The 12,812-nt window shown below is 31.9% G+C and overlaps 2 protein-coding genes across 9 annotated transcripts in view; both read left to right on the top strand.

The window, feature by feature from the left end:
• The window catches only part of LOC126910235 (uncharacterized), a 25,833-nt gene extending 13,306 nt beyond the window's left edge, over positions 1 to 12,527 (top strand). For 7 of the 8 annotated variants that reach the window (XM_050692608.1, XM_050692607.1, XM_050692602.1 and 4 more), the window contains 2 exons: positions 1,823 to 1,972; positions 11,561 to 12,527. In XM_050692608.1, coding sequence (XP_050548565.1) covers positions 1,823 to 1,972; positions 11,561 to 11,775 — 365 coding nt within the window. In that variant the 3' untranslated portion in view covers positions 11,776 to 12,527. Of the gene's footprint in view, positions 1 to 1,577; positions 1,798 to 1,822; positions 1,973 to 11,560 lie in introns of those variants that run through there. The other variant, XM_050692609.1, reaches the window with a different exon arrangement.
• LOC126910236 (uncharacterized) overlaps positions 1 to 12,812 on the top strand; it is a 38,784-nt gene that overhangs the window by 13,647 nt on the left and 12,325 nt on the right. The gene's annotated exons all lie outside the window — the stretch shown is intronic.

Consider the following 12,812-nt stretch of genomic DNA (forward strand, 5'->3'; position numbering starts at 1 on the left):
GTATCTAGTCGAAGACATTACCCTTCAAAATTGAAAAAATTTCCCTCGTTCCCCGTAAATGGGGGAAATTTCCAAAAAAAAAACAAATTTAAAAATCCCTAATTTTCGAGATGTTTCAATTTTCAAAAAAAAAAAAAACCGCAATAACTTTTTCAAAATTGAACAAATCAATAAATTTTTTTTTATATAGATGCTTTATGTCTTTACTTATCATTTGGTATATTTTTTTTATAAATTTGACTCTAGACATGCCCACAGGGCGAAATTTAAAATGACAACTTTTTCAACTTAACTTTTGAAAGTGTTCCGGAAATACTGACACTTTTATATATATCTTAAATTAAAGCTAATGTAATGTACTTTAATTTGAAAAAAAAAAATTTGACCTCTGGACTTGTCTTCATGGTGAAAACGGCTACCGAATGCTATTTTTGTGTGAAAATTTTCGATTTTATAATTTACATTTTTTACTTTAAAGTGCTATAACTTTTTAAAAAATGTATGGATCAATACAATTTTTTCATGAGAAGTAGTATTTATATACATCTTTCATTGGATATACTTTTTTTTTAAATCAGACTATTTCCCTATATATGGGGGGGCTTAAAATATAAAAAATGCATATAGAATGTAGAACTTTTTCAACTTAACTTTTGAAAATGTTCCGGAAGGTCTGACACTTTTATATATATCTTAAATTAAAGTTAATGTAATGTACTTTAATTTGAAAAAAAAAAATTTGACCTCTGGACTTGTCTTCATGGTGAAAACGGCTACCGAATGCTATTTTTGTGTGAAAATTTTAGATTTTATAATTTACATTTTTAACTTTATTATGCTATAACTTTTTGAAAAATGTATGGATCGGTACAATTTTTGCATGAGAAGTAGTATTCATATACATCTTTCATTTGACATACTGTTTTTTTAAATCCGACCATTTCCCTATATATGGGGGGGCTTCAAATATAAAAAATGCATATAGAAAGTAGAACTTTTTCAACTTAACTTTTGAAAGTGTTTCGGAAATACTGACACTTTTATATATATCTTAAATTAAAGCTAATGTAATAGACTTTATTATGGAAAAAAAAAATTTCGGACTTTATTTTATCTTCATGGTGAAAATGGCTACCGAATATTATTTTTGTGTGAAAATTCTCGATTTTGTATTTTACATTTTTAACTTTATTATGCTATAACTTATTGAAAAGTGTATGGATCAACATAATTTTTTTATGAGAAATAATATTTTTTAATAATCCTTTTTTCATTCGACATACTTTATCTGAATCAGGATATTAATAACGAACTAGAAGATCATGTTGCTTTTGGAATAATCCACCAATTTTTTAAAATTAAACACTGTCTAAAGATTTGCATCGAAGAGTTTTTTTTTTTATTGTGATTTTAATCACTGTCAGTTATCATTATACTTGATCCAACTATGCCACGTCACCACTGTGCCGTCACCCCCCTGTACTGGCTTTTTTTAAATAAATCTAGTAGCCAACATTTAATTAATCACTCATATGTTTTTATATCGATTTATAAATGTGTATATACTTTTTTTTTAGATGCAATAAGTGAGTATTAGTATTAAATTTTTCAAATTATAAATGAAATTTATTATTTATTAATTACCTGTAATTTGATCGGTTTTATTTAACACTATTGACTCATACCATATAGCTACATAGATTGTTATGCACATCATTACTTATCTGAATGTTCTGATATTACATCACTTTGATAACTATTCCATTTTGTTTACCTAATGAATTATTTAACGTTTTAATAATAATTTATGTGTACTTATTAGGATGTGTTTTCTGTGGCAATCGAGTTCTATCAGGGTATAGGTATCATTTTCATACTAAATGTTGCAAAGGAAGATTATGTGAAGATGATTACAGTTCTCAAAGAGAAAATTGTTCTGTTTTAATATGTTGCAATTGCGACTCACGTGGATGTAATAACTATTAAACAAATATTTTTTTAATTTATAAAATGATTCTTTCAATGAGCAATCAATTCACGGCATAAATGTATATTATTTATACACTAAAAAAAGATATATAGGTAGGGTATTTTAGAGAGAGCTGGTTCCCCCCACCTCACCCACTCGCCCTCCTTCCAGTGGTGTTGGAGGAAGTGTACGAGGGGGGATTAAATCTAACGTAAACTAACCTAATGCAATGGCAGGAGGAACGACAAAACCCAACGAAAACTAACCGCACGTGCGTGTCGTCTGCTACGCGGTCGACACGCTGGTGGTGGCGGAAGGCGCCTCGTCCGAGGAGGCTGGATCCCGGGCGAACTGCGCGCTCAGCGCAGTCTCCGCCTGGATCCAGCAGGAGGGGAGCGGACTTAGCCTCGCCCTGGACAAGACCGAAGCGGTCTTGTTCACGGGCAGGTTCAAGTTTACACCTCCACGGCTCGCCGTGCTGGGGGTGGAGATCCCGCTTAAGGACTCCATGACTTATCTGGGCCTTGTTATAGATAAACGTCTAAAGTTCGGGCCGCACATTACTCGTGCGGCCTAACGGGCCCAGAAAGTCATGAATTCTTCTTCCTAGATTGGGCATGAGTCCCGCCAGGCACTCATGCCCAATCTAGGAAGACCTAGAGAGATGCGACGCAGACTTTTAGTCAGCGGGGTTTAATTTCGGGGTGATTCACAACGTGGTGGTGTGAGTTTTAAAGACGGCGTAGGCCGCCCTGAAGTAATACCTAACGGTAGTTCCAGGGCGGCCTACAACTAGGCAGGTCGTGTAAAAAAAAAAAAAAAGGGGAGGAGGAACGACGAAACCCAACAAAAACTAACCTAATGCAATGGGAGGGGGAACGACGAAACGTTACGTAAACTAACCTAATGCGGGGGGAGGGAGAGGATGAAACCTAACGTTTTCTAAGAATTTTATCATCAACTAGAAGACGCTTAGGTAAGCATATGTCTGACATCAAAGGTATCATAATATTATATAGCTAATAAGCGTCTGTAATTTTATAGGAAAAAATTATGACGCTGTCTGTGTATTATTAAATGTACAGCTATAATTTCTAAGAACTTTATCATCGACTAGCAGACGCTTAGGTAAGCATATTTCCAACATCGAATGTACAAATAATTTCTAAAAATTTTATCATCGACTACCAGACGCTTAGGTAAGCATATTTCCGACATCAATGGTATAATTATAGTATAATTCTCATAAGCGTCTGTAATTTTATATGAGAACAATTGCGTCGCTGTCTGTGTGTTATTAATATTTAATGTACAAATCATTTCTAAGAATTTTATTGTCGGCTATCAGACTCTTAGGTGATCATGTTTCCAACATCAAATGTACCACCGTACAGTAACGATCACTGTCGTATGCATTTTATGATAAAAATGACAACACATGGCATATTTCCAACATCAAAGGTATCATTATATTATATCGCTTATAATCGTCTGTAATTTTGTATGAGAACAATTGTGACGCTGTCTGTGTAATATTAAAAGTACAGCTATAATTTCTAAGAATTTTATCATCGACTAGCAGACGCTTAGGTAAGCATATGTCTGACATTAAAGGTATAATTATAGTAGAATGCTCATAAGCGTCTGTAAATTTATGGGAAATAATTGTGACGCTGTCTGTGTATCATTATATTATATCGCTTATAAGCGTCTGTAATTTTTTGGGAAAAATTTTATATTTAATAAACTAACAATGTTTTCTAAGAATTTTATCTTCAGCTACCAGACGCTTAGGTAAGCGTATTTCCAACATCAAAGGTACCACCGTACAGTAACGATCACTCTCATATGCATTTATTTTTACATAGTATTTAATCTATCTGCTTTTAATTTATGTAATAAATAAATGAAATATAATAAGGATAAGGTAGTAAAATAAATAACACATTTTTTTTAATAGTCAAATATATATTTAAGTAATCATTAATGTTTTGAAAATAAAATCTTTTAAATTATTTTTTGAAATAAAAACAAATTATAATATTTTATGAACTTCATTAGTCATAGGATTATATTCAAACATTTTGTCGTGTACAATTAAGCAATATGCTGTAGTGTTGGTCGGAAAATTTTCATCAGATTCAAATTCTAATCTAATATCTACTGGCGCATTTTTTAATTTTTCGTTTTGCCTCGAACAGTCAATGACAATGAGTGGTGCAGTTGTCTTGAATTCTGTTTTTGTCAGCATAGGACACGCCATCTCCTTTTCATAGAACGCCTCTTGGAATTGAGTGTACATGTGATATGGTGCAGCATACTTATCATTTGAAAATNCAGCATACTTATCATTTGAAAAGTCCATTCGCAAGTTATCATAGGGGTACGATTCCGAATTCAAGTATACTTTTAGAGATGATAACGAACAATGGTCAAATCTACTACTATCTTTGTTTATTTTGTTTTTTCTATCCACTTGAAAAGCTACAATAACAAATCTCGGGCTCTCAGTCTGCGATGAAGTTTTCACAGTCCAGGCTTGTCTTTTACTATTTGGTAGGCCGGGATTTTCATATAGATCCCAACTTTGAAATGCTATTTGAACGNTCCCAACTTCGAAATGCTATTTGAAGCGGTGTTGAGGTTTCCAGGATTTTGAGCATGTCTAACCGCATGGCATCCGACACACTTACATGTGGAACTTTCCATATAACTTTGCTCAAAATAATTTTACAACTTGATAAATTTTCAATTGTCGAGCAAATACAGTTTAAATCTGTACCACTCCGTTGCAATATTAAGTCTTGACGACAATTAACGATGACTTTTTTATGATCCTCGGCAAATCCTAATAATAACCTTAGAGGTATGCATACTTCGAATTTCATACTCGTATTTGCAGTTACAACACTCCAGCCAGCATTTTCAAACCTTGTATGATCATTCGGTGAAAAAGTGACGTATCCTTTTATTGTAGACATTATCCCAGGCATACGCAATCTATCTATTTCTATTGAGTTCAATAAATATCTTAATTCAGTGAAGCAGTGAGCTAGCCAATTGTTAACCAATTGTACATCTGAGCCGGCAGGAACTCCCGAGAGTTCTTCATCTATCAAGAGATAGGAATCACATGGAAGGGTGTAAACATCTTACTGTTGAATACATATTCGTATCTCATCATTATTTGATAGTGCGCTAACCGAAAACGGTTGATAGGAAAAATAAACCAATTTCACTATGCGGTCTTCATTGTACGGTGTTTCCATTACTTCTAAAATATCGTCCATTGTTAATTGTATATCCCAAAGCAGATAGAATGTCAAGGTTTTCACGTCGTATCTCTTCAACTAGTCGTTGTTTAATGATTGGTTTTTTAATATTACTCTTGGTTTTATTGAATCGAAGAGCCATCGCGTATATGTAAACGTATGGTAACAGGCTCACCTCTAAAGTTAATTGCTTTATCGTCTTGATCTGTTATTTTCACAGTTATAGAGTGTAGTTGATTGGATATTAATGGATAGTATATCAAATTTTTAGGATTTTCAACAATACGGTAACCAGCTGCCACTCCTGGATTAAACTCGTGAACCGTATGACTAGGAATTCCGTTATCAAATGCGCCATAAGCAGCGTTACAATTCATTTTTATACTAGTTAAATTATTTATGTTAGCAACTTGTTCCGATATATGTATTTTATTTGCGTCGAGTATTTTTTGATGAAAGCCTAAAATACCACCTATACTATTTTCAACGCTAAAATCTATCTGTCGGCTACGCTTTAACTCTGATTTTAAAGTGTTTTTATTAGCCTTCAACATTAATGAGATTTTATACGACTGAAGATGTTCTTCTAGATATTTACTAATGTCTTCAAGTTCATAAGTGCCTTCAGGCACTTTAATTTCTATGTTATTTTCAAGAAGCTCGTTTTTTGTATTTATCAAAGTGAATGTATTGTTTGACTTGTCAATATTAGGTATTGAATTACATCCGTCAAATCCCAACAACGCAACCTCTAGTGCTCCAGTGAATTCTATCGGTGGAAAAAAACTTGATATGACTTCCGACGTTATGTCATGCAGCGTAAGGGTCAGCGATTTGAGCATTGTGATTTTAAAAATTTTCAACACAGCTGACCACAAACGTTTGTGTTATATTTTTGTTTCTGATTATAATTGTATTTCACGCGCAATCCGGTGAAATATTTTTCAAGTTCCAGCGGAGGAGGTAAATTTCCAAAAGAATCAAAATACACCACGTCCTTGCTTTTCTTAAAATACGCTACCCAATGCGTTCCTTTCCCACGGTCAATGTCCAAATTAACAACTGAACTCTCGTATATTTCGGGCTTGACAGGCAAATTATCTCTCGAAAAGACACCGCGGAAATGACTGATTCCGAATGATTCAGCATATTTTATAATATCTAAATCGCTGAGTACACGTCACTTGGGTAGTGTCAATGCTAGTTTTTTTTATGTTTCAAATAGAATCCATCACCCTTCTTTTTCCCAGCATATGAATGCATTACCCATTTTCACTGGTTTATTCGAATTAACGTTTTTTTGACTTCGTGTGCAGCTCTTACAATACTCGATACTCCACCAGCCAACGATCCTAAAGCTGAAAGTCCAGCAAAAATAGGAATGAGTGGCAGCACACCACCAAATTTAGGTACTTTGATAGTGCGAGGTGTTTTAAATTTTTGTTTCTGCTTTACAGCAACACGAGCTGCTGCTAATGCTAAGTTTTCCGCACANAGCTGCCGCTAATGCCAAGTTTGCCGCACTGTTAATATCTTTTGAATTACGCATAGCTTTACGTCCAACTCGTAGTACACCACCAAAACCCATTCCAATCTTTCTTTTAGCTTTCATGGTATTTGTAACAGCATACGCAACAGCCTTTTCTCCAAATGAACTATCGTTCGCTTTTACGCGGTCCTAAGCACGTTTTTTCAACTCGTAATCAGCCAAATGCCGTTCTGATAAATCATTTGTTCTTGCGTATGCAATATCATGTTCACGACACGCTGCATCGAGTTTATTTATTCTAGGATCACCACGCGCTAGTCTTNGCTGCATCGAGTTTATTTATTCCAGGATCACCACGTGCTAGTCTTTTATTAAGTTTTGTGCCTGGTCCGCAATACTGATACCCTGGAACATGCATTTCAATAGGCAATCGATTAATTATTGAATTAACAATACCGCGTCCTACACTTCGCTTTGTCGCACGTCTTGTTCGCACCATTTTCAATTTATAACTGTAAAGGTTTTTTGAGTTTTTCATCATTTATACTCATTCGTTTGACGAGTAATAACGTGCGCTAATAATGTTTTTTGAGAAACAGAAACATACTCTATCAGTCGATAATGTCGTGAATCTTACAGACCCCATCGAGTCTAAACATGGACCACTGTTACCCAACACAATAAGATGCATAATATGTGGACCATCAAATTGTGGTAAAACAAATGTTATGTTTAAATTATTAACTGAGGAAAATGGATTGTNAAACAAATGTTATGTTTAAATTATTAACTGAGGAAAATGGTTTGCGGTTCGAGCACCTATACGTTTACACGAAAACCCCGGATCAGCATAAATATAAATTATTAGGTGAGATTATGGATAATGTGGTAAAATTATCCATGTTCACCAGCAGTGAAGACGTGCCACCACCCGAAAAATTAGAAGCAAACTCTGTATTTGTATTCGATGATGTGATTTGTGAAAAACAAATTCATATGACATCTTATTTTTGCCGAGGGCGACACAATGGTGTTGATAGTTTTTACCTAACACAGACGTATTCTAGAATTCCAAAACAACTGATAAGAGATAACACTAATATGATTATACTGTACAAACAAGATGAAACAAATCTCAAACACGTTTATGAAGATCATTGTTCCAGTGATATGAGTTTTAATGAATTCAAAGCAATGTGTTCACAATGTTGGAATAAAGGACGATATAGTTTCATTACTATAGTGAAAGATGATGACCTCAACAATGGTCGATATCGATGTGGACTTGATATATTCATAAAAATGACGCGAGTATAAAAAGACGACTCATACTGCTATATGTTTAGTTAATATCAAGATGTCGGATAAAGTGTTGAAAGAAATCATACGCTCTAAACAAAACATAAAAAATAAAATACAGTTAATTCATAGAAATGTTGAGAAATCGGAAAATTTTGTACGTACACATATGTCACCGCTGGTGACACCTCTTCAAGAAATAGCTAATCCAAATCGTGTTGAAATGGAAGAAAAGCAAAAGCATAGAAAGTCATTGTTTCGTCACTTGGGAAAAGCCCGTCCTATAGTAAAAACTGATCCAATTACATCCTTAACATTCGAAGAAAATGATATGATACAGAGCTCTAGCGAACCCTCTACATTTCAGGAAGAAGAAATAAAGATGGAAAGTTCAATAAAAAATGAACCTTCTACATTTCAGGAAGAAATAAAGACGGTAAATATCGATAAGCCTAAACGCTCGTTTTCCTGTGAAATGCAGCGAGAAGATTTTTCAAAGTAGTTGTTAGAAATGGACCCGGTTTACGGTTTAAAGTATGTAAAAGATAATGATTTTATCATGGGCAATACTACAGTTAAAATAACCGATGATTTTTCAACTATTAAAGTTGGGACATTAGCACCACGACCGCTAAGTTATGGGCTTTATCAATTATTATTTAAAAGTAAACCTGCAGTTGGTTCATTCAATAAAATGGATTTATCGGATTATAAAACTTTACTACTTTACACTAATGCCCATTTAGGTCGAGATGGAAAATTGAAATGTAATGTAGGTTATAAATATAAATACATCATTAGTAACTTGTTTCCTCCGAAAACAGGTAGTGGTGTGTTAACCTACAAAATTTTAAACAAAAGACCTAAAGAATACGTATATTGGAACGATCCTAATGAACTCATTGTTCGATTAGAACTTTTACACGCTGCAAGAAGTGCTGGAAATACAGGCATGGGAAACGAAATACTGTCAATAGAAGAAGAGTTACGAAAACTAGGTGTAATATCATGAGTAAAATAGCAGAGAAAGTAGCAAATGAATTACATAGACCGACTAAAAAAATATTTCCTAGAAGAAGAGTTGTATCGTACGGCAAAGATGACTTGTGGCAAGCAGATTTAGTAGATATGAAAAAATACTCTACAAAAAATAAAAATTTTACATTTATTTTAACGATAATCGATGTTTATACAAAATATGCCAAGGGCTGTGCCTTTAAAAAATAAGTCTAGTACAGAAGTCAAGTCAGCTTTTGAAAAAGTCTTGTTCAATAGATCTCCAAAAAACTTGCAAAGAGACCGAGGTTTAGAATTTTTCAACAAACATTTTCGGATGCTCATGAAAAACAAAAATATAAATCATTATTCAACCTACTCTACAATGAGAGCGGCTGTTGTGGAACGATTTAATAGAACACTTAAAGAAAAAATGTGGAAAAAATTTACTACCAATAGATCATATAGTTGGATAAACATTATAGCAGATTTAATAACAAATTACAATAATACAAAACATAGCACCATAGGAACAACTCCTAGTATAGCATCACGTATTCCTGGAAATGTCAGTTTTAAACGGCTACCTATTTTAAAATAAAATAAAAAGTTTAATATTGGAGATAAAGTTCGTCTGAGTAAACATAAAGCAGTATTTTCAAAAGGATACACACAAAATTGGACATCGGAAGTCTTTACAATCGCAAAAATTCGTGATACAAAACCTGTCATGTACGAACTGACAGATGAAAACAACAAAAAGTTTATAATTGGAAAATTTTACATATCTTGTGTAGAAGACGACTGATCTTGCTGGTTCATGGTTTTATTTATACGTGTAAATTATTAAATAATAAATTTATGGTTTTCAAAATGACAACTGCACGTCAATGATAATTAAAAACAAATGAGACATGACAAGAAGTGTTTCACCGGTTATATAGTAAAGAATAAAATACTACGTAGGCGGGAAACACATCCAGTGGTGTCATTTTTATCATAAAATGCATACGAAAGTGATCGTTACTGTACGGTGATACCTTTGATGTTGGAAATATGCTTACCTAAGCGTCTGGTAGTCGATGGTAAAATTCTGAGAAACTATAGCTATACATTTAATAATACACAGACAGCGCCACAATTATTTCCCATAAAATTACAGACGCTTATGAGCGATATAATATTATGATACCTTTCATGTCAGAAATATGCTTACCTAAGCGTCTGGTAGTCGATGGTAAAATTCTGAGAAACTATAGCTCTACATTTAATAATACAAAGACAGAATCGAAATTTTTTCCATAAAATTACATACGCTTATGATCGTTATACTATAAATATACCTTTGATGTCAGAATATGCTTACCTAAGCGTCGGGTAGTCGATGGCAAAATTCTTAGAAATTATTTGTACATTTGATGTTAGAAATATGCTTATCTAAGCGTCTGCTGGTCGAAGATAAAATTCATAGAAAACGTTGGGTTTCATCCTCTCGCACCTCCACCATTAGGTTAGTTTACGTAACGTTTCGTCGTTACCCCTCCCATTGCATTAGGTTAGTTTACGTTAGATTTAATCCCCCCCTCGTACACCTCCTCCAACAACACTGGTAGGATGGCGAGTGGGTGAGGCGGGAGGGAACCAGCTCTCTCTCTAAAATACCCTACTTATATATTTAATGAAATTATTCTATTTGTTAGTAATGAAACATTTTTCAAAATTCACCACATTTTACTATTCTACTGACATTTTTTACGTCGTTTAAACTATCCGAAATATCTTCCAATATCATATAGAAATTTCTTCTTCTCCTTTCGTTAAAATTTTCAACTGAATTTTCCTAGAAATATATTATTTTCCAATATGATTTATTATATATCCATTAAAATGAATTTACTATTATTTCTCCTAATCTGTTTTCAATACGTAGAATGGTTTGAGGTCATCTTACACGACCTCCTAACTATTGTCATATTTATTTGTGCATATAAGTCGCATCCTATATGCTCGTGATAGGTCTGTATCTACTTGATATTTAATTATGATAAAATTCAAATTTAATATGTTTTCATTATAATGCTTACATCTAATATTTATAATTTTAAACTCTCCATTTTGTATAAATTTTGTTGAACTAACTTTAGAAATTATTAGAGTTACATATTAAATTAAACTTTAAATAATTATTTAAAAAATCTAATGAAAATACTCAATAAAATGTGATGAATATACAATATAATATACAAGGATATAATTGCCTAATAAACGATCATTGCCTTGTCAAGTAAGGTATTAAACTCTTATTGAAACGTAAGTTGATGAATTACACATTCAAAGTGTAATACATAAAACAAATGTTTCTATGTAATGTAAGTAAAATTCATATACTCCTTATTTGCATAGAAAAAAAAAATTAAATTGAAATAATGGTTTTTCAATACTTTAGAAGAATCATTTGATAATCCGAAAATATATCAAAATATTTACTTTGAAATGAGTACTTAATAATGGTTGTATTAATTTATATTTTTATAGATATTCCAGTATATAAAAAACCTATAATAGTTCCGTGTGTAAACTGCAATGAAAATAAACCAAACCACAATGTTTCTTCAAAATGCCTACATTATTATTGTAAGGAATGTACAGAAGAAAAAGTCACAACTAATAGTCTGTGTAAACTTTGTTCAAAACCTTTAAAAGTTAACATTTTCAAAAAGTGGTATCATAAATTAGCTTCATTTCATTAATGTAACTGACATACAGATATTAGAACTGCTAACATCTTTATTATTTTTATTTTTACTTTAAATTTTAGCTATAAATAACCTTGGCTTTTAATTAATACTATTTTATATTAATTATTAACAATCTGTTTTTATTTATATTATTTAAAATTAATTTGAATATATACAATTACTAGACATATTTTTATTTAATTCTGTAACCAAGAATGTAACACATAGTTATAAAAATAAGCTACTCTTAATATATGATATTTTATGATGCAGAAAACAGGACTGTTAAATTTTGATTTACATATCTATCAATCACAATTTTTATAAAATTAAGAATACTAAGAACAATAAATGTAGTACAACACACGTTTTAAAAAAATAGTCACTTAATATTTTTTTGTAAAGTGAACTCATTCTCGGAGAAATAACAAAATATGTACGATTTTGAGTATTATAGAATAAACACAACTTTAGTTTTGTATAGTTATATTTTTAATAGGGTTTCTTAATTATAAACAACAATAAAATTTTTGTTATTATTATGAACATCATTTTAAGTTTAAGTTAAAATTGATAAATGTCACTTATCACATATACTGACTCATAAACATATGATAACATATTTATATTACTTAATGAATTAAAATCACCACCTATATTGGAATTTAAATTCCCATTTTAACTTTTATCCTTTATGGGAGTACCAACATAATTATTTAAATGTCAGCATACATATTCAAATAGTTCAAAAAAGTAGAAAATGATCCAACTAAGAAAATTACNTATTTTTCTATTAAATTGTTTAATATTTTTACTAATTATATTTAAATTTGTTAATTATTATTGAAATAAAAAGTAAATTTAAAATCTAAAAAAACTATTTTTTTATTATTAACATCAACAAATAGATTTATTTATGTGTTAAATTAGGTATATAAATACAATGTAGGTATTATCAACGTTTAATATTTAGTGCATGCAGTGAGAAAAATAGGTCTCTTCTCTCGTATATTTCAAAATTTTCTTGTATGCAATTACAGGTCTATTCT

The sequence above is a fragment of the Daktulosphaira vitifoliae genome, unplaced genomic scaffold (assembly GCF_025091365.1).
Source record: "Daktulosphaira vitifoliae isolate Bord-2020 unplaced genomic scaffold, ASM2509136v1 Scaffold_1, whole genome shotgun sequence".
NCBI lineage: Eukaryota > Metazoa > Arthropoda > Insecta > Hemiptera > Phylloxeridae > Daktulosphaira > Daktulosphaira vitifoliae.